Genomic DNA, 25,642 nt, shown 5'->3' on the forward strand with positions numbered 1-25,642 from the left:
TGTGTGTGTGTGTGTGGGTCACACATTCATACCCAGTGACACAAAGACACAGTAAACAATCCAGCTGCCTACACGCACAAGACCTGTTGATGACCAGCGACAGCCTGTCACGAGCATTTCAGCAGCCTTTTAAATATTTGCACCGGGCCTCCATCCTAAAAACAGGATCTTCTCATAAAAACTCACATTGACATTTAAGGCAGCCAGCTGGCTGTACTAAGCCGCGGCGATGGCAGAATCATCGCGTATCCATATTTTCCTCGTACACTTGTCTGGTTTAAATGGTTTATGGACATCTCGAGTAGACACCAGACTTCTGCACAGGAAATATAGGATCGCATATCATTCCTTTATACATTAACGGTTTCTCTTGCCATCATGACACATCCATTACCTGTAAATGAATAAGTACAAATGTACATAGACTTCCTTTTTAAACCACAAAGCAAGGGCCCCAGACATTACGCAATCCTCTGCCAAGTGGCCAAAAAAGTCACATGGTAAAATCAGGCCTAGCCTTACATCTCCAGCCAGACGTTTATACACTAGGCTGGAGCGTGTGTGTGTGTGTGTGTGTGTGTGTGGATATTAAAGGCAATTTGAGGTTTATTGATTTTGGAGTTTGTGACTAATGTAGAGAGGAATTCGTCAATACTTTACCCTGACTAACACTTTTTACTTTTCCATCTTTTCAGTACAATGCACTATAAGATTCTCTTAAATGACACTAACAACCCAAGTAAACACCCAAGAACTAACTATTATGTCACCAGTTTTAGATAAGAATTACTGAATAATGTACTTTTAGATGATAAATGAATAATTTTCTGGGGTTAAATAGAGCTGGAAAAAGCTAGGAAACACATGCAGTGCTGCTATCTTAAATAGCTTTTAACGCGCAATTTATTCCAGCATCTTCATTTGCATACCCCTTCTTATCATCTTTTTAAGCAAAGCCAAAGTTTCCATGCCAGCATGCATTGGAATTTAAACTTGATCACTGACGCAGTAAAAAAGGAAGAAAACATCTGGGGGTGTGTAGTTACTGGAAAAAAAAAAAAAAAAACTGTGGATCTGTGGTGTGATATGACGCGGCCTTATATTAACCCTGTCAAAACTGAGTGTTTTACAATAAACAGCATGTCCCAAGATGTTTCATTACTTTTTTTTGTAATAACAGTTTTTGTTTAGAGACTATCAAAAGTAGAAAGTCTGTTCAGTTCACGGAGCCATGATCGCACATCTAAAACGCTGGCCTCCCAGGAACTCCTTTAATGACTTAAACATTTGAAAATGGCTTTAGCGAGGTCAGGACTGTATAAGGGGGGGATGTGGTAAAAACTCCCAGCTGAGTTTCTGCATTAAGCGAGTGGTGTTGGTAAATGACTGTGTACGGTTCCCAGACAAAAGCATCTCTTTTGTTTAAGTTGTCGATAAGTTATCCATTAAGGATCAGGCGTTCCAATCACTGAAGGTTTACGAGAACGTCTCCGAGCCACCTCGTCCGGGATGATTCTTTAAAATGGTTGCACCGTGCAAATGTTTTACTGGAGCTAAGAGTTTCATTCCTGTGCTGTGCTTGAAGTCTTCTGTTAATGTTACTCAGTTCTACGCTTTCAATCAGGATAAATTTCATAACAAGTCCCAGTTTGACTTGAACTCTTCTTAAATAAATTTATAGATAAAACAAAGAATGTAATACGACAAAAAAGAAAAACACAGCTTGTCTAAAAAACAAGAAAGACCTTTGTCCTGAAGACATTCGTGTGAAGGAAACCTTTATCTAATATCTCACCTACACAGACACTGGAGTCTCCTTTCAATAAACATCACACAAAACTCAATCGTGTTCCCAGTTACGCATCATCAATGCGGTTTAAATGGGGATATTTGTTGTGAAAAATTAAAACTCTGTAGTTAGCCTGCAGTGTGTTGAACTGGTTAGTGTGTGGTATCTCTAGGTGGCTCCCAGCTGCCCGGCCCATCATCACCAATGACCTGGAGTGCAGTGCGGCATCTGACCACATTACTTACATTCCAGTTTGTTTTTTTGCCCTTGTGCGCTCTTGTGCACAATTGTCCCTGGTATCTGGAGTCTGGAAGCGTACAATTCTCAGTGGTAGGGATCTCGACTGCCATGTGGAAGTCCCAGGTTTAATTCCCACCCGAACCCCAGTCCCAGTCCCAGTCCCATACATAAAATGGGAGGGTTGTGTCAGGAAGGGCATCCAGCGCCAAACCTGTGCCAAGCTGTGTTTGGATTGGACAGCCAGCTGTGACGACCCCTGGATGGGATCAAGTGAAGGACCAACTTTGTATTGCTTTAGCTTTGGATTTCACTCCACCGGAACTCAGCGGCTCAACCATGTTCCAGCATGACAAAGTGTTCAATCCCTGTGAACACATGGTTTACCAAAGACAGAGTGTAAGAACACAAGTGTCCTGCACAGAGACCTGAGCTCAACCCCCCACAAAATACTTCAGCATGAACTTGAACATCTGAAAGCCTTCTTGAAGGAGTACAGAAAAGGGGGAATAAATCTGGAAAGGGAGGTTCAACAAGGTACGATGATCGGTTTCATGTAGTTTTGGTCACATAGTCAGAGTTACTGTCAGAGCTACTACTGAAAGAAAAAAGAACAAAAAAGATCAATCAGCACCTTCTGACCAATCAGGATTGAGCACCAAACAGCACTGTGCTAAATCCTACTGATTGACAGAGTATACTTTAGACTTAACCTCCTGAGACCAGGACGCTCGTGTTGTGCACCTTGTAATTTCTCCTTACTTTTCTATCTTTAATAACACCTGATAACTAATGTCTTAGTAAAAAGAAGTTTGTTAAAGGACCTGGTCATAACTTTAAACATAAATTACGTTCAAATGTCTTGCATATTATAATCAAGTGTACTTAAATACGTGCACCATTTTACTACATGAGTTTGAAAGTGCTTCATTACAGTAATTATATTTGCATCTAATAGTTAAGAGTTTCATTTAGTCCCTTAGGAATGCATTAAGTCCCAAGACAGCAATGAGTCACTGTGGAGCCCTTGGGCAAAACATTTAACCTTTGGAGTGACTGACCCTGTGCTTTAACCTCAGCTTCCCTCTACATTCAAATATACAATTTCCCCTTCGTGAACAGTGGCAAACATTTAAAAAAAAAAAAAAAAAAAAAAAACATTCAGTGTTATGATAATTCCAGCCCTTGTTGATTCCATTCTAGGGTCAATATGTCACATTGTCTGTGCCAATGTTTGAAATATCTGAACATAACACCCGAGTTATTATTACATTTTTCCATTTTAGACCACGGCATTCAGGAACTATTATGAATTATTATGGTCCTGTAATTAAAAGTGCATGTAGTTTCAAGAATCTGAACCCATGACGGATATAAACAGTCGAAAAGGCTAATATCACCAAGGAATGCATCTAAAAAAATAAGAAATAAATAAAGTAATAATAAACACTTGTGACTCAGAGGTTTTTTGTGATTTTTTTAAATATTTTTCTATAAAGGTGTGATGCAATGAATTGGCTTTATCGAAGGGCTAAAATCTGTAGCAGTGCCCCCTGTTGACAGGTACAGTATTTTACATGCAAAAAGTTAATCAAACCCACCAAGCACAAAGAGAACATGCAAACTCCCTGCACACAGACCCGAGGTGGGAATCGAACCCCGACCCTAAACATGAAAGGCAACAGCGCCTCAGTAATTCAGTAATTTATTTATGTACAGCATCTGCCAAACACTTTTCTATTATTGTTAATATAGATATATCCATGTATTACAAAGAATATATAAGCTTGTCTGGCAGCCAGCACTGCTCTTAATCCTGCTGTTACAGAAAACTAATATCTATATTTATATCTGATAATTAAAAATCAACAGCCCCCCCCCCCCCATCATTAAGCTCTTACGAGTGTCAGTAATGTAAACCAGACACATACATACAAGGAGTATGAGTATATACAGTACACACATTAGTGCATAGACATGTCCCACTTGCACATAATTAAATCATGTTCGCAATTCTGAAATGAGGCATGAGTGAGTGACGGAGACAAAGAAACGGTGAGCTGAGAAGAGAGGAATGCATTCAATAAGAGCTGGAATTTCCATTGCTGGATGGTTTGGCAAAACCTCAACTGAGCAAAATCTGTTTAAAATAAACACACAGACGTACACACACACACACACACGCACAAACAAGAGCACAGCACACGGGCCGGTTTGTAGCAAAATAAAGAGCTCATGGCCACCGCATGATCAATAACACATGGACATCTAGATGGCGTGTCCTTACACAATCAGAACTTATATGTGGTGAATTTGGAAAACCACAGCAAGACTCAAATAGAATGACTTTCATCTAGAAAATTCCACTTTTACATAACAAAGGGAAATGTATATAAGTCAGTCCAGCTGGTCACTGATTGATACAGTAAATGATGCCTATGATCCGGTTGTGATGTTCCGCTTTGGTTTATTCCGTATAGTCCATGACCCTGTCACACCTGGTCCAGGGGTTGTTCTTCCACCATAAGATCTAGTCATTTAGGCACCATCATGTGGCACTTGTCAAAGCTATTCAAATTCTAAAACAACTTCTAAAACCATTTTTTCTGCCTACAGCGACCCACACTTTTTATCTTATTGTATATCTGAGCAATTGAGGGTCTTAAGCGCCTTGCTCAAGGGCCCAACACTCTGAACCGTAGTGCAATGCATTAAAGACTGAGCTCTGATTTAACTCCTGCCACTTCACTAACTGATTCATTTGCTAAATAAAATCCCCCAAGCCATGACATGTACCACTGTGACCAGATTATGAATCATTAACGTAATGGCCGATCAGAGTAGAGCCAAGAGCACTTTTTTTTTTTTCACCGAACCTGAACGGAATGTTCACATTCCAGGATTTTAACGCCTTGAATCTGACGATATTCAACAAGCAGACAAAGAGGACCATCAACAATGCAGACCTAGTTTCCTACTGCACAATTCAATCAAACACTTAAATATGAAACGAGGCCTGAGGGAGTGATGGAGCTTGAGATGCAGTGTGTGCTTGGGAAAGAGGAATGCATTGAGTCACAGCTGTTTACGCTTGAGGAAAATACGATCATCTAGACACTTATTTGTAGTGACAAAAAAATAATGGACGAAGATAAAATGTGTATTGAAGAACCAACACGAACAAATTTATGTTAAATATTATGTAGTTACAGGAAGGTTGGCGTAGTGTAACACCTGGCTGGGGGAAAATCATCTGTATCTGTATATAGGGAAAAAATATAAATAATAAATATATCTAGAATGGCTCTTACATCACCCTTTATGTTTTCAATGGAACAAACAGCATCTACAGTTCGACAAGCAAATTAAAATGGTTCACATTCACAGATTAGATTTAGGACTATGTTTTATGATGGCCTTTAGGGACAAAGTCAAAGTACAGTTTGAACAATAAAGAAAACCCACTGCAAATACAAAACACACAAGAAAGTCAAATGCAAAAAAGAAAAACGCTGAAAAACCAAAAGCACAAAAAAAGTTAAAGTGCATGATTAAACGCCTTATGGTTAATTAATTGCTAATATTTACTTTGCGACTTTGTTCTGTTTTTATAATAATACACAACACAATGGTTCTAATTGAAATATTTTTTTTTAAGTAATTTTATTTTGTCCAGTAACTACACTGTCTCGTTGACTTGATGTCTTGTTCACTGTTATTTCCTGGTCTGTTTAGCCGCTAAGTCAAATTAAGCTCATCACAGTGTTTTGAGGAGCTTAATTTTTTTTGTGCGCTTTTGCTCTGCAGCATTTCACATTTTTGCATGCATTTTTAAAATTGCAGCACATTTCCGTAATGCTTGTCATTTGAATTTTGTATATGCTGTGTCCCTAGGAGCCACCAAAACATGCAACCTCTAAACCTCAACCTCTGTGCTGCATCTTCTCACACAACCTGCATCTAAAGCCGTACAACTAAACGCTCTTTAATTTCCTTTGTTGTGCATCAGACCGCAAACCATGGTAATAAAACAGTGCTTCCAAAAACATGCTTATTTAAGAGCAGGTTGACGCACCGTTCTGGTACCTTAGAACAAACTTCAAACAAAGCAGATAGACAACTTGCTCCAGGGGAAAAAAGTCGCATAAACACATCTAGAACAAAGCCATTATACCTGTCTGCTTTCAGATACAACGTGTCATTACCGGCGTGCATAAATGTCTAATTAATGACCGGGAGATAAGTGAACTACCTGAAGCACATTCTGTTCTTGTTTTCACTGTACTGGAATTTGTGACAAAAAGTTCATGCTGACTGAACTCGAAGGAAGATGTGGCATCCCAGGAAAACCAAATCCTGTCTGGGACACACAGTTTGGGCTGCCACATCGTTACATATGCACCAAAAGAATTCTTCATTCCTCAGCCGGCACTGCGCACCTCCAGCAGGCAGGAGACCACATAAAGAACTGGAGTGGTTTAAATGCACCCGACAGCTGAGTGCAAAAGACTGAACGCATGTTTACATGTTCGCTTGCAAATGCCTGACCAGGAATGTACAATACGTACACGGAGAGGTGTGCTCTAATGGAGAATAATAGCATTTTCAATTCATCACAGTAGGGAAGCAAAGCTCAGAGCTATTTTTAACTAGTACTCGAGCTGAGCTTTAAAGTATAGACTGAAAGAAAGCAATGGGGGGGGGGGGGGGCGGCTGGGAATGTGTTTTCCAATGTGGTTGGACCAAATATTGCCACAATGGACATTTATCATTTTTAAAACTTCATTCATCTCATGATGCAAAAAAGTTAATCCAGAATACATAAGACTTAAAAAAAACATCAAAAACAACATATCAAACCAACATTTATTTCATCTGCCGAGATAAATGAATCTAATAAATGCCACAACTAAAAGTATCCGTAACTTCAGAGAATATGAACGTTTTTAAAGACAGCTATATAGGCAAAATATGGGATAGGGGTTATTAACTTATCAGAGGTCATTTATAGCAAATCAAGAAATGGGGACACAAAATTGTACACTGGTCAGCCATAACATTAACAAATAAACATTGATCAACAATTATATACCAATAAACTGGTGACAGTATCATGGGCTCCCAAGGATCATCATGGGCTCCCAAGGATCACCATGTGCCTGTGGGAAGCAGATCTAGCCACGATGGAAAGGCACCTGGACCTGGGCTCAGCAGTCAAAAAGCCCAAGGCCTCCAAACTACCTAGATCCCAATCTAATTAAATGTCCATGAGACATGCCAGACAAACCATTTGGATCCACGGAGGCCCCACGCTGCAACCCGCAGCACCCAAAAGATCCACTGCCAACATCCTGGTGCCAGATCCCAGAGCACCCTCCCCCCCTTGTCGAATCATGCCCCAAGAGATTTCCAGGTGGTACAAGGGGAACCTACACATAACGTTATTACTAACTGGTATATACTGATATTTTAAACATCATTTTGAAGTACGTTATTTGGCTACTTGTTACCTGTGAAAATACAGCTTGTAAAACAACAAACGAAATGCCTTTTACATGTTCTCTTGGGGTAAACAAAGGGCAAATGCCACAGGAACAGCAAGCCTGATGAATGCTTTAAAAGCATATGCTGATCGCCTAAACATGTGTTAGGCAAAGCCAAAACACCAACAGAGGGAATATCTTGCGGGGAAAAAAATGGTGCTCATTTCTCCAGTAGAGTTCTAGAAATCTATACCAAGCTACAATGAAGCATACAGTGTCCTAACACCATTTGAGTCACCATTTGGGACTGTTGGATTTATATCTAAAAAGTTGGATTTTTCTGTCAGTTTATGAGGAGTGGTTATACGTAGATTTTGTATTATCGTATGAAAAGTATTTGTCTAAACAAGTGCCCCCGGGAAATGAGTACGTTCATGAACAATTCTTCTTGTTTAAGAAAAAAAAAAAAAAAAAAAACTGTATAGTTCCGCACGATGCCATTAGAGGGTCAAAACCAAAATGGTGCGCCTTCATGACAACGCGCCAGCCCATTCATCTCACAAAACTTGTGAGTGACTGAGGGTACGAAATTCGGCCTCATCCACCCTACTCCCCCGACCTCGCACACAGTGACTCTCCCATCACATGAAGAAACCACTCCATGGCAAGGGTTTAAAAGACGATGTGGTAATTACCGAAGTGGAACTTTTCCTCAAGAGCCAAAAAGGTGGTTTCTTCCAAGGTGGTTTTCACCAGCTCGCCCATTGTTTAGAGAACCGTGTAGCCTTAGACGGAGGAAATGTAGAGAAGGACTGAGCTCATAATTTTATGACCGCCTCTCGTGTATATATAGTCAACAGCATGATCTTGAACTGCTGAGACAACAAAACACTTGCTCATTTCTAACTTTTATATGCTCTGTATCTAAAGTTTAGAAACCAGAGGTGAACTTGAAGCCACTAGGGGGAATGGCAGTAGCTCAAATCAAACTCAGCAAAAAGACTAAGGAAAAATATAGCTTTAAGGATTTAACTTTGATGTTTTCGCCAAAAAAACACACGATCTGGCCTAGATTTGTGCACATAAAGTTGAACACATGAACTTTGTATTCACAAAAGCTTTGCATAAACTGTTAACATGGATACTGCTGACCTCAGCCAGAGCACTACAGATGCTATGATCATTTGTTTTACTTACTTACTGTCTGTGTGCGTGTGCACGCGTGTAGCATTGGCCAGACATCACCAGGAGGATTCTCCACTGTCTGAGACGGAGCAAGTTTGGCTGACTTGATTTAAACAGACAACATTTGTCTACAATCTTAAAACAGATTTGTTAATAAACATTTACAGCACGGCGGTGTTGAATAATTGATTCTGATTGGTCGGAAGATGTGACAGGACCTCTGACATTAGGTTCGGCTGCGAGGATTATAGTAATGCTTGTTTATGGTCGTTTCTATAGTAATTCATCCACAATACAGGTCCCTTTGACTTGTATTGTGGATGCTCCGCGTAAACAGATTTAAAATGTGTGACCTTTTTTTTTTCGGAAGGGGTTTCCAGTGTCAGCGCTTTGTGCACTTGAGTGATGCAACAGCGAAGAGTTTATTCTGCCTGTGGCTGCGAGCCAGAGGAGCAAAACTCCTGGCAGTAACACAATGGATTTAAACATGGTCAAGATGATCTGCTGAAGTTCAAAACCAAGCATCAGATTGGGGAAGAAGAGTGATTTAAGCAACTTTGAATGGGACATGGTTGTTGTAGCATATTTCCAAAACTTCTTATAAACCGTAACTTAAATAACAACATCTTGTTAGAAGCAGCAGAAGACCCAACCTGGTGCCATTCCTGTCAGCTAAGAACAAGAAACTGTTCACTAAATTTGGACAACAGAAGATTGGAAAACATGATGGTCTAATGAGTCTTACTCATGAAAGCAGGGATCCATCCAGAGTTGTAACAATAGGCTGGTTTTGGTGTAAGGGTGGTGATGATGGTGGCATTTTCTTGGCACATTTTGGGTCCCTTAGTATCGATCGATTTAATGACCATTCCTTTATGACCACAGGATAACGTATAGCAGGCAATACAAATAAAACCATCTCAAACTGCTTTTTTGAACAGTTCACTACACTCAAATGGCCTCCACAGTCACAGGAAGCACTTTTGGGATGTGGTGGAAAAGGAGATTCCCCACGAATATGTAGCTGACAAACCAAGCGCCCCTGAAGCAGACAGGGTTAAGGACCTTGCTCAAGGACCTTATAGCGGCAACATGGATAAGCTGGGACTCTAATCGCTGACCTTCCGATCAGTAACTCGAAGCCCTAAGACGCTGAGCCACCATTGCCCAAAACTGATGTTCGTAAGCAGCAACTAAGTGATGCCGCCATATCAATATACCCCGAAATCTCTTAGGAATGTTACCAGCACTTTGTTAAATCGTTGCAACAAATAGATTAAGGCAGTCCCGATGGCAAAACAGGGTGCAAGCCAGAACTATTGAGGTGTACCTTGTGAAGTGGTCAGTGAGTGTATACAATAATTCAACAGCACTGATGTATAAATAAGACTAGTCACCGACAAAAACGTTTTGTTAATTAACACATACTTTTTGACCAATAAAGCCAAAAGGAGCATATGCACCAAACTGCTTGACAAATTAAACATAAAATAACAGACTATATAAATAAATGCATTGATTACTACCTTACAAAATTGTATAATTAATCTAAACCTTGTGTGTTTTTGCCCCTTTCTTTTAGCTTTGTAGCAAACCTTTTAAATGTGACTCTATGCATAGCAGTGGTTAGGAACATCTGTTTCTCATTAGATGGCACAGGGGTGATTTGTGCTGGGGAGTCGCTCAGCACTAAAGCTGGGAATCGTAGAACTGGAATCCACTTTATCTCCACTTTCAAAAAGATCCCATCGTCTCTTCCCTAAAGGTTCCTCAACTGTCTCCTGGTGACCTGAAGAACCTTGACTGCAAAATACCTGGAAAACATCCTTCCTTCTTCCATTCATCAGAGAGATTTAAGCAGATCTGGAGACTATAGAGATGTTGTTTTAACCAGAGGCAAGCTATGAGACTTCCGTCTTGAGGCTTTAGTCTTGAGCTAGGAGATGTCGCTTTGCACAATATCTCTATTTAAAATAATGGAAGAGAGTGCGCGAAAGTTCAATCTGGATCATTTGAGTGCTTATATGACATTTTTTTCAAATTCTCACATTTCAAACCTCCTCATTCATTTCACCGTACAAACATATAAATGTGTCCAGGAAACATGAAACCGAAGGAAAGGTTACAAATGGTTCAAATTAAACACATTCTATAAAAACACCAGCAAAATAACAAAGGAAAAAAGAAAGAAAGAAATAACGCTGGAAATGTTGACAATATTTACTCACTGCATACAGCTTTTAAAGAGCAGACAACACTAAACATCTTACCATAAAGCACACACACAGTAGTCTGTATAAGTCTGATGTTGCTGGCTCGCTATTAATCAGTCAGGCGTGTTATGTAGCCTTTGAGCCGAGCTAGCTTCAATTTATCTCCATTAAAAGCAAACAGTAATGATCCCCTCATCAAAAAAAAAAAAAAACTCCTTAGGCCAGCCTATAGAGCAGCTCTCAGCCAGATACAGACCAACAAGCCAGTATATATAGTGACAAATGTTTTACTTTTGCCCGTTTACCTCCAGCCTTGCAGCCGGTACCAAATTAGTCTACAGTACCTGCACGAGAATTGAACTCACAATCATAAGCAGAGCACTTGAACCACTAGGCCACTGAGCCACACAATTTAGTGTGCATGAGCCTGATGTTGCTGGCTCGCTTTGGAACTGACAGACATGTCACTTTGTACCCAGCTATCTAAGCTTCATTTTATCTCCATGAAGAGCAAACATTAATGATCGCATCATCAAAGTAAATAGTTAAAAAAAAAAAAAAGATGAAAAATCTTTTTTTTTTTTTTTTTTTTACCAATAAATACAAACAATTTATAAATAATTAAAATATGTTGTCTTGTATAAACAACTAATTGGTAAAAAGATGTCACTATTTATATCATCATGTATATCCACTGATGATCACCGTACATACCAACATGAACAAATAACGCTTTAAACAAAAGACGTAGTCGGGTTTATAAGTATTTGGACAGTCGTCGTATTTTTTTTATACTTCAGTCACATCTTACTTCATTTCAAATATATTGAAGTGTAAATTTTAAGCACTAATCAAAAATGTATTAGCGTTAGTTATTTAGCCATTTCTCTACAAAGCCCCTGTGTTTTTACAAGCTCAAAAGTAATCGGCCCCCACCAAAAAAAAAAAAGATTTTTTTTTTTTTAAATATTAAGTTGCAAAAAATTTGCAGTCAATGACAATTAACATCATCAAACACTATGTTACTTGCCTTGAGATGCCTTGCCAAGCTTTTACTGTAGCTGCCTTTAATTATTTGAGAGTGATTCAGCTTTGAGTTTTATAATTAGGGGAAAAGCATCCAACCGGGTTGAGGTCAGTTTGGCCTTTGTCTTGGTTTAATTTCATGATCCATTTTACGTCATTATCCTTTTGTTCTGTAAAGCGCCATCATATCAGTTTTACAACACATCACTCATCAGATCCAAACCCGAGTGTATAGCTCTACACACTTCAGAATGAATCGTGTTACCACCATTAGACACATCAATAAACAACTGTGACCGCCGACTACTGGACGGGTGATTACACACCCATGCCATAATACTGTCTCCAAAATATTGGCAGATAATACGCTATGGTTTGAATCACACACCCTTCCTCTTGACCACATGTTCCTGACTCATCAGGTTGTAAAGGGGTTTTCTTCACAAGGAAATCATTTTGCAAACATTCACTTTGTGGCCTTCAAGGCCATTTGGTGTTGCTGAGCTCATTACTGCAGTACTTCTTTTTAAAATGTTCTTTTTAATCACTTGCATCCATACCTCTTTTGATCACAGTAAGAAACATAGGAAGTTCTTTGAGACTTATCAGGACCACAAAATGGACATTTAACTTTAGGAATCAATGCCAGATTTGTTCACTCTTTTTTCATGTAATAACTAAGAACTGCTTATTAGTCTTTTGTTCAATTATTATCAGATGGTAAAAAAGAAAATGGCTCAATTCCTAATATGTTTAAGCTACGTTTTTGTTAACACGTTCGAAATAAGGCTGAAAATCTACACATCAATCACAGCTTGATTGCTTCATTTAAAATCAGTTGTGGTGGTGTACAGAGAAAACTGTCCAAATACTTATGGAGGTGAATGCATTTTGAATGTAGAATGTGATCAGATTAAGCTTTTAAATTTGGTATGCCATTTTTTCCTTTTTACATTACCTTGGGGTTTTTACATTACCTTGGGGTTTTTTTGCTGACTTCCAAAGCGTGGGTTTACAAATTCACAAGTCAAAGTTTCCTGAGATAAAGATGAGGTAAAAGTAATTACTGCTAAATACAAATAAATGACTTTTACACACCAAACCCATTTTCCTTTAGTAAAATGTAATTAATGCAAGGTCAAAATGTCATATTTATGATGATTTCTGCTTTAGCCGTGAAAACACAACAGCACAATTATATACGTTGTACATTATTCATAAAAATAGACATCTATGCTTTTATAACTTAACACAGAAGTTTTTTTAATGAAACGTCACAACTTATGGTCCTAAAAACTTAACGATAGGTTAACTGTTTTTATCTTTGCATCTCATAGATAATGATTTTTTTTTTTTTTTTTTTTTTTTTACTAACCTCACATTCCTGGAGGTTTAAGAACTTTTCTTCAGTATCCACTTCAATCCTGTTCACTGGGATTACATATTGGCTTCTTTAAGATGATGTAGATGATGTACACAGTGCTTTATAACCGGTTTCTAAACATTAAGCATTAATGCTTTAGTTGGAGTCTCAATCATCATAAACACAGATGGATAATTAACCCAAACATTCATTAAAAGGTTTATTACTGTCCCATTTGCAACTATATATATAGATATACCTTGCATGATAACACCTAGGGTAATGATTGGGGGGGGGGGGTTACCATATGTCCTAAAAGGGATTTTTTAAATGAAGTGTTACCGCTCTAAATATATGGTAAGCTATATTTATGAATAGAATGTCAATCATTATTAAAGGATGCATAGAAAAGGGAATTTGTTCTTGGCTAAGAAAATGGATCGAATTATGTTGGTCATTTCGAAGTCAAAAAATTAGCAGCTTACAGTAACTTTAAACATAGTAACAACTCTGCTGCCTCCTAGTGGTGGTGATAATTAACTCAGGTCAAACAATTGATCAATATAACCAGTGGTGGCAAACATGTGCCCTGTGGTACCAAACATCTGACCAGAAGTACCCATTAACTAGCCAGTGTTACCCACCAGGTGACCAGTAGAACCAGTGGTACCAAACATGTGGGAAGAAGTACCAAACAACCAACCAGTAGTATCAGTAGTACCAAGCATGTGATGAGTGGTACCAAACAGGTGGCCAGAAGTCCATGTGACCAGTAGCAGCTCATCCCCCCACCATCCTTTCTATTTTTGTGTAAACCCATGATATACATCCCCTAAATTTATTTGGAGTTTGCATCATGTGAAATTGAGGTTGACTTTAGCAAGGCATAGCATTAAATCAAAACTGTCTAAAACACTTCCATGTCATTGAATCCAGTTATCACTTTTATCATCATTTATTAAATGACATTTTAAACATTGTTGTGTACATGTTTATTTTCTTAAATACTATCATCATACAATCACTTCCTTATCATTTACAAAGTATACTTAATGTACAAGGAATATTTAATATCAGCACTAAACACCATCAGTCAGAATTACAGCTGTTCATAAACGAGCAATGAATTTAACAGATGTGTGTCTTATAGCATATTATATACTGTAAATGTTTTCTCCCTGATAGCAGTTCAGCACCAAAACCAGATCTGGCTCCCCTGAAAGAACTCTGTACCGTAAGAAGTAAGACGGGGGGGAAAATAATCCTTTGTCCAAAAAGATTAAAGGAAAGAAACTGCATTCCACTCATAGCTGCAATTTGGTGTGAGTAAGAGGAGGTTAGCTGTATTGGATTCGGTTAGCATTCTTCTGTCAGTTCACAGCCCTGTTTAGTAATGAAAGTGTTCTGGCCTGCTGAACCTCAGCGTCAGCACCAGAAGAAAAACATCATTTACCTCAATGTTCATTCAAAGCAAACAATCATGGAGAGGAACTATTTCTGGTCTGCTGCCTATTTATAGCATCTTTTATAAGAGTTGTGCAGAAGCGCCGTGTAGACGTGCAGGCATTAAAAATATGCAGAGACGTACGTGACTCAGAAAGAATGTTCAGATTAATCACTTATTCATACCTTCCAATCAAAAGAACATACTGTAGAGAAGCCAATTAGCTAAACCAATACAGAGAAGTTGGCAGAATGTAGTGCAACATAAGATCCATCCTAAAGTTACACCTTAATTGTGTCGATCCTCATTAATACGATAAGTCAAGTGCAGAGTAATTGGCACATATCAGGAACTTTTTTTAAAATAAGCACACATGGGCCTCAGCTGCTACATTTAGATAGACAATATCTATTCTGACTAAAATCAATCAAATTAGAGATCACACTAAACTGTTGACATGATCTGATAAGATGTGCATTTACATGTTCAAAGCATTTAATCAGAATATAGCCATTTTGACATGGGTTAAAGTGGTTCTGCCCGCTGTGAAGAGTTCAACCTGCCAGAAATATAAAAGAAGTACAGTAGTAGTTTTTTTTTTTTTTTGAGGTTAGGTTAAAACCTTCCCCATTTTATTTAATAAATCCCACCTACAGCATTATCATGATCTGTTACAAGAACTTAGTCTCAACTATGATTGGTTAGATGCTTTACTACTTATGAATGCAAGCCAATTACTGTAGTGCTCCATCCTCAGCCAGAGACCCGGTGGATAAAAGTCTAAAGAAAAGACTGGTTGGAGTGCGTTGTTCTCACAGAGTTTACTAAATAGGGATGAAAAAACAATTTCCCTCCCGGGAATTTGTCATGCCACCTAATGTTACACCACACGTGAGAAAAAATATTTTTTCCAACATGACAGGAAAATGTTTACATGGCTAGTAGTAGAAGTTACCAGTTAAAAGGATTACCATACAGTTTGCACCAAAGCTTTAACAAGGATTGACGATTCATTCCGCTGAGGCCGGATCGGATCAGACCGAGGTGTTTACATGATGCATGTTTATTCCGATTGGGCCGTTATTCTGATTATTAGTGGGATATTAGGGTCCATATAAACGCACATAGTGCTGCATGTGGAAAAGAAAACTAAGGATGGTTGTAGACCAAACTAAAAATAAAAAAAGCTGATTAGCATTATACTTGTGTGTACACAGTCCGATATATGCTAGTCACCTGTAAATTACCTGCATATTATAGATATAAAACAGTAAAAGACATTTCGCATTAAAAAATGCTTTTGGTGTCCAGAAGATCTATTTGTGCTTTTGAACATATTCTTCATATTCTTCAAAAGCACCCATATTCTATTTGTGCTTTTAAACATATAGAAGATCTATTTGTGCTTTTGAACATATTCTTCTGCCACGTCAGTTATTTAAACCCACTGCCCCCGCCCCAAAAAAAAGTCTTGGTCTGTTGAAAAGTTTAACATTTATCAAAAAAAAAGGATGCTTGAAAACCAAAATCACTATATTTCACTAACCAGCTGTTAATTCTTTTCACCTGCCTCTGTCAAATTTATGATGTTCCCAGTACTGTTGAAATTGGTGTTTTGCAGGGGGAAAATACATGCCATATTTTAAAACTCAAAATATCACTTACGCCTTGGGTATTTTTTAAAATAATTTTTGCAAAGCCAATGTTAAAGAAAACTATTTCCCCATGTGTTGCCCATAGACACGCTATTACCCCTGGATTAACTCATTAGAGAAGAATTAAGCCCTGTTCTTCCCTCTTGAGTCTGCAGATCAGAATTTAAAAGGAGAAGGGGAAAAGAAAAACTCCTTTTGTCCACTCAAAGCTAAATGAAGATAGAGTTATTTCTGGCATGCTGGATATTTATAGGCTGTTCTTTAGTCAGTTTATTGCACAGAAACTTGCCAATGATTTTTTTTTTGTTTATAGTTACACGTAATGTTGCAGAACAGTCACGAACTGAGTTAGTTCCTGTCGTCACTTATGTTAAAACAGCTATAAACAGTCGTATCCTCATCATCCTTGCAATTTAATCTCCAAGTTGAAATGCCAAAAACAGTATCAACCCATTATATTACAGTCTGTACGCGTCTTATCGTAATATAGTCAGACGATCATATTAAAGTCTGTTTTTCTGAAGACTTTCATTTATAATCCTGCCCCACTTTTCAAATCTGTTTAGATAAGTGCCAATGTGCCATGTTCCCTCCTGGGCCTGCAGATAAGTCCAGAAATGGAAATAAAGCTTATTTTCAGCACTCATAACTAAATGAGGACGAGTTTAGAGCCATTTCTCCACGGCCAGTTATTTATAGACTGTTTTTCAACTTGTTTATGAGAAAAGTGCATAAGAAGTTTGTGGATGTGCAGGGATTAGAAAGAACTTGAGAAGAGCGTGAGAAGAAAAACAGCCTAAATAAATCAATCGATTATTAATACAAAAAAGGAAATGCAGATGCATGGACAATTTACATTATTAATAAATAGATGCTGCCTTAAGCAGACTGAATAATTCTGAAATCGATATGGTCTGTCCCTGACGCAGGATTGACCATTTGTCGACTTTATGATGGTGCAAATTCTGTAGAAACCAAACCATGGCATTTTCTTTCAACTAACTTGGACACATTTTGAATCTTTGACACTTGAATGCAAGTTGCTTAATCAAGAATTGCTTTGGTTTAATTATCCGATTGCAGCATTTTGTCACTAGGTTTGAGTGTATTTAAACGAGAGCGCACATCGCTTGTCTGCTTTTTATCTTTTATACATGTTTATATTGTCTTTTATGGAGTTTGCCCTATTGTGACCTCATAAATTGGTGGGCTCCCACGGGCTTGCTGCCCAGCCTTGCTGTTCTCTGGAGGAGCGTGGCTTAGCAGCAGCTCATTTATATAGACACTGAAATAAGTTTGGAGATTTAAAAATGTATTATCTAAATATTTCATTATTCATTATAATTATCTGGGTATTTCAGTTGGAGCATTAAGAGACACGCCTCTGAGGCCTGTTTCTCGTTATACAAGAAATAACATATGGGACCTTTAAGTTCCATCTGCCCCCGAGTCTTCCTGCAGGCGATCACACCATATGTATTGGGATTTTTCCTGTTAATACAGGTCATTAAATGACATTCAATCTAAGCTGTGTGTTCTGTATTATATGCATTTTTTTTTTTTTTTTTTTACATATGATGGGTTTTATCAGGAAGAAACATCAAGATAAGTAGGGAACCACATGTTCAATCACGAGTTTTACACAAAAACAACAGTTTATATAGAAGGACTGAAATCATACATGTACCTAAAACGGAAAAAAAGGGCACTTATTCATATTATTCTCCGTCCTATTATTTTAAATAAACACTATTTACATTTATTTCTTTGTTAGTTTAAGAAATATCTCCACAAACAAAGTTTCCAAAATTGGAGAGATAAAAACGAAAGGAACATTTCAGGAAAACAAACAACTTACAGAACCACTGTTAAATCGTGACACGGTAGCGCTCCAAGCTGTAACTGCCTTATTTTCACTCCACCCATCCAGACACAATATTGAGGCGTAAATCCGGTGCGAGTGCTCCTTTAATCTTAGTCAGTAATGACCCTTAATGGTTCACATTATGGCCCAATATCATGAGTTTGGACATTTTCAAATCTATTTTTCCATGCCTGCCTCTTGGGTCATAGGCACCAATTACACCTGGCACTAGATAAGAGCCCATACTTCGCTTTTATTTATGAGCTTATATCGCACCGACATTGCAGGGAACACAATAAATAGAGAAAGCGAGTGCAGGAAGAGCATGAGTGGGAGGATATTTTGGAACACAAATTGAGTGAAATAAGCCAAACGCTTAAATAAATAGCTCTTGAAAAACACTTCCTGTGTAAAATGTGCGTTGATGAAAGCTTTGATATGGCAGTGCACTGGTCATTAGGGCCGGGCAAGGATGAGATGGTGATATAGGTGCAGATAGATGGATATAGGACTTTATTTTGAGGATATCAGCATTGGCACATTAATCATTTTATTTCTATAACTAAAAGCTAAAAAGTGTACGCACCATGTAACAATTATTAATGCTGGGGCTTATACAATTTCCCTTTGGGATTAATAAAGTACTCTATCCATCAATCACTCTGAAGGTTAATTATTTTTCCCATTCCCATTTTTCTTGGCACATGGTTATCAAACCAAAATATCTTAAGGACATTTATACCCTTTAGATGCCTTATAATTGCTGAAAAATAATATATGAGGATGACAATACCCCACAAAAGCACCAAGTCTAAATCGTGAGACGGAACGAAAGTGGATATCGCCAAAACAGGGATGCAAGATCTGACTGAGCCTGCAATCGCTCCCCTCGAGCACATGGTGTTTTCACGTTCACAGGCGTGCCGTGCTACAAAACAGCATGTTGTCAGGTATGTGGACCTTGGAAACGGTTTCAGATTAAGCTGCCAGAATCCGATCCAGGCTGGTCGAGTGTTGTTCATGCTACACAGATGTAGTCAAGGTAACTAATGTACTGCCACTTCCGAGTCTCACGAATCGCATTCACAGAAGTTCCTGAGTACAGGCAGCTGGTACAGACGCATACTTCGCTCTCACTAATAAACAGCTTTGAGGATGTCTTAAGTGCTTCGTTCTAACAGTTAAAGTTTTAATCAATTGGTTGGAAATTCCAGAACCAAGATGTGCTATAAGTACCATGTGCATCATAAATAATACATAAACATAAGGAAAGATGTTCAGGTAAGAAATATGACCTTATTAAAGGTCTTTCGACACTGAGTCACACCAGCCCTGAGTGTGTGTGTGTGTGTGCACGAAGAGAGCTCACAAGTATGAGAGGTAGCGAATGATAAAATTGGGAAGGTTGAGTTTGGTGATGACCTGCAGCGCTCTGGTGCCCAGGACACGCCTCAGTGTGATACGGCTCAGCTGCTGCAGAGACAGAGGACAATCTGCAGAGACACACAGCATCAAAAACAAAGCACTCGTAAGGTTCAGGTTTAATTGCAGACTGTCCGTTCACACCTGCTACTGGTATCCATTTGGTCATACCTTAGATCCCTGAGTTCTAGTCTAATCAGGTTTTGATTGCATGCAGAATAAAAAAACAGAGTTATAAAACTACAAACTCTCTTAATTTCTCCATATAAACCCCTGCTACACTAATGCACTAGCATATCACTAATGCTTGGATACCATCAAGGTATAAAGTTCTCTTAGTACGCTGAAGCCATGATCTGACTGCCTGATTCACTTCACAACTTATACACTGGCCCCCCTGGAACACCTTTAATGTGGGAATGGCTTGAACTGAAGTCAAGACTGTGCAGAGGATGTGAAAACGAGTCCCTGCAATATGCAAGTGGTGTTGGTGAATGATTGTGTGTACAGTACAGACAATGCCTAACCATTGATTTACAAGGATCAGGCATCGTTGAATATTGACAGGAACGACTGCAGTGAGCTCCCTGCCACCTCAGCTGGAATAGTCATTCGCATATGTTCGGCCATTTTTAAAACGTTTGCACCATACAGATGTTTTATTCCGGCTAAGAGTCTTATCCCCGTACTATGCTTAAATCTGTCTTACTCCTTCATTCACCAGAAATTTCATTAAGTGCCAGTTTGATTGAACGCTGCTCATGAACAAAGTAAGTGAGAAGTCCCACTCATGTTCTTACCCCTTCAGTGAAAAGCTAATTCAGTGAAAAGGAAATAAAGGTCAGGGGACGTACAGGACATATTTCTCATAGCAGAGAGCTTTGACCTGGTACATTGTGAACCTTGCTTTTGGAAAAAAAAAAGAACAAGCGAGAAAAATTGCCTATTACCAGAACTATGCTTTAATGTTTTCTATTTAAAAATATATATATATTAATAATAAACATTACATATTTTTGTTTATAGAAAACTTTAAAGTTCAGGTAATAAAACATTCTAGGGTTTTGTGGTAAAATACTTTTCACCCCCTTTTTTTCCTGCTTAAATGTTCTTCACTGCAATGGTCAAATCTCAAACACACCAACAGGAATAAAATTAATTTTCAGTCTGTGTGTGTGTACTGTAAATAAAGTATTTGAATACAGCTGTTTATCTCAGAGAAAAACCCCCATGTAAAATCCTAATAAATCTGGGTGGTCAGCGCCACAGTCTCGGACTCATCCGTCCCACACTATTATCTCCAACTCCATTAGCAGTCAATAAATTAAAATGTCATGAGTATTTAGACACATTCATAACAGCATTACCAGAGCACAGCACCTGCCTGAGACCGTTTACATTCTTTAATAATGTTTCGGGGCATGCGCTGCTAAGATATGGCAGCCTCAGGAGCTCACGAGAGAGAAAGAAAAATCCTTATACTGTTTTGTTCCAAAACATCCCTTTTAGCACCAAGGTGACACGTTGGATTACGAGTCACCTCAGAGATGCTGCACAAGTACACTTTCTCCTAGGAGACTTTCTGTAGAGTACAGAATGCAGAGCAGCAGCTAAAACCATGAACAGCAAGCACAAGATGAAGACCATCGTGCACTTTAGGCCATGGACACGACACTCCCATTGACACACAGCTTATATCATATTTCATATCTCCTTGTTTTAAATTATACGGCTGACGTCATACACACCATATTTTTACATTCCTATACCTTTATATTTTTATATACTTTACATACTTTTACAGTTTACACTTTCATTTTGAATATTCTGTTCCTGTGTAATTTAATTCTATTTTATTTATAGAATTAATTTAGAAAACTTATTCTATTTAACTTTTCGTTTTAGGTTTTAATTTTAATTTTCTGTCATCATTAAATCACTCATGTGAAGAGTTTAGTGCAAGATAAAGAGACAACCTTATGATAAATTAAACCAAGAGCACCACCTGGAGGCAAGACCTAGAATTACTAGTGCAAAAACAAAAAATGGCTGACAATTAACAGACAGAACCTGATTCTGTAAGTACAGACATAAATAATGACAATAACTGCACATTTGTTTACAGACAAGACACTATCAACAGGAAGACAAGACCCTATCTACAGGAATTGGATCAAAGGAACCATGTTTAACAAGGGGGCGGGTGTGTTGAATTGGATTAACAAAAGTGTGCACAAAAAGGAAAGCGGTGCACCTCATTTAGTTTTGCTGGAATAATGTGACCCCTTCAATACAAATCATCATAAAGTTCCTCCTATGGATCTTCTTTATCCGATCATAAGTATTGATTAAAAATAATCATATCTTTATGGCCTTTTCATAGTGCAAATTATTTGAAAATTGCACAAACGAGCAGGTGTACATGTGTTCCTATGTTCCTATTAAAGTGGCCAGTAAGTGTATACTCACCCACACCTACAAAGAAACTTTTACACACACTCTAGAGGGTAACTTCAACCCTAATCAAACACTAGCTGTGTGTGCCCTGATCAAATTTTACTGCACACCCCCTATAAAATGTTCCGTGTGTTCCTGCGGTTCGAAGCCCTCGAGCTGATCCATTTATGAAACAAGAAACCGTAAAATACAGGCCTTTCACCTCTTCTTCCCATATCTTTAATGTTACGGCAGTGCGTTACTTACTCTCGTAAAGCTGCAGACAGAGAGCAGCTGCTGTGTCGGGCCTGGTGTAGTCGACCGGCTTCCTCTCGAGTTTGTCTTTGGCGTAGATGTTCGCACCGAACTCCACTAGCAGCTCAATCATTTCTACATTGTTGGCCTTCGCTGCGTGGTGTAGCGCCGTCTCGTGCAGCCGGACGGTGTTAACTTTCACTCCTTACACAAGACAAAACATTCATATTAAAAAAAATAATACTTCTGAACTGTTCCTATAACCAGAAATCAGGTCAAAAGATACCCATCAGATATATATATATAAAAAAAACATTTTGTGGAATATTGTGTGCACTTGAGATCCCACAATGCACCACAGTAAATTAGACTCCAAATAATTTGACACATTTTTTTGTTTCTACCTGCATTGAGCAGCACCTTGACACACTCCAGGTGCTGGCTAGCGCAGGCTACATGTAGCGGAGGGCCGTTGTATAGATCGTAAGCTTCCAGACTGGCTCCTTTAGCTATCACGAGCTTAACACATTCAGCGTTTCCTAGAAATTAACAAAACACACACACCTACTCGCACACATGTCATGCAATCACTCAGCCTTGCCAATTTCACTCTATTGTTATTAGGAATATGTGGTTAAAACTGATCTTCACCTCCAATACAGGCCTCGTGTAGAGGAGAGGTGGTGCGGGAGGTAAGGGCAGGATTAACCTTCGCCCCGTACTCGAGGAGAAGCCGCACACAATCAGAGCTCCCAGCAGAACAGGCCTCACACAGCGGAGTGCTGCCGTCCACGTTCCTCGCGTCCACCTGTAAAGCAACATGGAAGCGTTTTACGTACAAAAATAATTTACAGTCTGAAGTGACAGTTTATTCGTAACACTAGGTCATTTCTTGATTTCCACCCATTTTTACAGAATGGCCTACAAATCCGTTCACTAAAAACTCGAATTCGACAGCATCACACTGACCAGTTGCAGTAATCAAGAACAGGAAGGTGTGTTAATGGTGGTGGTTTATTAAAAGAACTGGTCCAGTTATACCATCTCAAACAACTGCAAAACAAGTTATTTGATTATTTTCCTAACCAGGCTCTCTCTCCCTTTCTCCATGTTTGCTGCAGGTGTATCACTCAGGACATAAAGGATCTTAAGTGTAATAGCTATAGGAGGGGTTCAGTGTAGAGTGACCACTTTTGTAGACAAAACTATGATAACCTGCGCTCCGGCATCCAGCAGCAGCTTCACACACTGCGTCTGTCCTCGGAGAGCTGCCTCGTGGAGAGGAGTGATGGAGTCGATGGCCACGATGTTCACTGAAGCTCCACTCTGGATCAGACTCTGCAGATGTGACACCTGGCCTTGATACGCAGCCTTGTGGACTTCTGTCCTCTCCGACCAGAAGCCTAGCACACACACACACACAGAGGAAAAAAGGCTTTGTTAACCTGGTTAGGTGTCTCAAGCTTGGGTTAGTGTCTGTGTGATGATTTAAATGTTGATCTCATGTTTGTGTGAAGAGAACAGCAGGTGGACTGGGTACATAAACTTTCCCCTAGGTGTGTGTGTGTGTTGGCATCATGACCAGGTGCAGGTTTATTTACAGCTGACCAAAATAACATTTTAATTAAGAAGCTATATATGAGCAATTCGATGAGAGTTACATCTTGTTTATTTACTAAACACACCTCACTGTAATGGTGGGAACAGCATGTTATCATAACAGGTTAACTCTGTAGCAGCGGCTTTTACACTCACCGATATCACCGAAGAAATAAGGTCTACTCGCTTCCACCTCCATCCTTCACATTAAACAGAAACTAGATGTAAAAGGCCGCTCTGGGAGCCGGTCAGTGTGGAGTTATACATCAGCCGTGTTTACAAACATGCTGGGTGAGTCACGTGATCGCGCTCCACTTCGGCTACTTCCGGGAAACTTGGAAGTTGTAGTTCACCACGTGCGTCGGTTATGACGCATCATTTTTTGTGAATTTGTAATTAATTGTAATTAAAACTCGTGCTTAATATAAAAAAAACTAATCAATAATAAATTACTAATTATATAATAAGTAAATTATTATTGATTAGTTTTTATATTGTTTTATTATATATCATGGTGTTTTGCTACAGAAACTGTGTATTTTACATACAAAAAAAATATATATGAGTAATTCCATCTCAAATCAACCAATGAAAGAGAAATTTTCCACCATCACTTCTCAGTATTTGCTGATTTTCTCACCAATTGTTGGTATTGCCATGAAAATAAAAGCCCCCAATTTGTTTGTCCCAACTCCCACTTGTTAGAAAAAATGGTAGCATCTTAATTTTTGGCCTCAAAGTGCTTCGAGACGTGCCACGCCCCTTTTTGAAATCCTCTTTTCCTTGATAACTCATATGGCATATGGAGATGAAACTGGGTATATTTATGTGCTTTTTTATGTAGATTCAGATTCTGCAATCAGAATTTGGCTATCTGCTGTGGTTATGAAGATATTTCTGAAAAAAACATTTTTGGGGGGTACCCCTTTTCGACCCCCCAGAACCCAAGGTCTGCATGTATATATGATTAAAAAAAATAGGGGTTACTTCACATCACCTTATCTTGAAAATAAATAAAAACCAGGGGTGTGTTATGCCCTGTTTTATAGAAATCATCAAAAATTAATTGTCCAGGTTTTGCAACATTTTATGATTTGACACACAGAAATGTACTGCAATATTTGTAGAATACTTAATGCATACTCAAAAAAAAACTGCTTCTTTCAAAGTGAAAGTTACCTCAAATTCTTCTGTAATGCATATCTAGTCAAAGACTGATAATGACATTATTCATCCCTCTACACTAAAAGGACTAATCACAGTTTTTTTTCCATCACCCTGGGTATCTGATTGTGAAAGAACAAAGCCCACAATGAGTTCATGGAATAAGACCAAAAGGGTACATGTACGAGACCTGTCAAGTTGCAGTGACACAAATAATATCAACTAGGAAAGGCATGCACTTTGTAGCTACCAAAGTCATTTTGATAGGAAAAAATTTATAATTCTTGTACTGGCTGGCTGCACCATCTGAGAAGTAATGCACATGATTTAAATTTGGTAGAAGAACTTTCAGTGGATTCATGAGAACCTTAATAAACTTGTGAACAACAATAGCATTGTGTTCCTTTTTATTACTGACAACACAAAAACTTTTGCAACTTAGTGAACCATCGTTTTTACTACCATCCCTATAGTAAACCACGAAGGGATGCAGAATCACCTGGGATG

At 38.6% G+C, this 25,642-nt stretch overlaps 1 protein-coding gene across 2 annotated transcripts in view; it reads right to left on the bottom strand.

Moving 5' to 3' along the window:
• Nucleotides 1-24,262, bottom strand: part of asb13a.2 (ankyrin repeat and SOCS box containing 13a, tandem duplicate 2) — a 35,328-nt gene extending 11,066 nt beyond the window's left edge. The window contains exons 1-6 of one of the 2 annotated variants that reach the window (XM_053508872.1): nt 24,128-24,262; nt 23,588-23,775; nt 23,024-23,180; nt 22,777-22,911; nt 22,385-22,576; nt 19,599-19,752 (exon numbers count right to left, since the gene is read on the bottom strand). In XM_053508872.1, coding sequence (XP_053364847.1) covers nt 19,625-19,752; nt 22,385-22,576; nt 22,777-22,911; nt 23,024-23,180; nt 23,588-23,775; nt 24,128-24,170 — 843 coding nt within the window. In that variant the 5' untranslated portion in view covers nt 24,171-24,262 and the 3' untranslated portion in view covers nt 19,599-19,624. Of the gene's footprint in view, nt 1-19,598; nt 19,753-22,384; nt 22,577-22,776; nt 22,912-23,023; nt 23,181-23,587; nt 23,776-24,127 lie in introns of those variants that run through there. The other variant, XM_053508873.1, reaches the window with a different exon arrangement.
• Nucleotides 24,263-25,642: the final 1,380 nt, after the last annotated feature.

This window comes from Clarias gariepinus, chromosome 12 (assembly GCF_024256425.1).
Source record: "Clarias gariepinus isolate MV-2021 ecotype Netherlands chromosome 12, CGAR_prim_01v2, whole genome shotgun sequence".
Lineage (NCBI taxonomy): Eukaryota > Metazoa > Chordata > Actinopteri > Siluriformes > Clariidae > Clarias > Clarias gariepinus.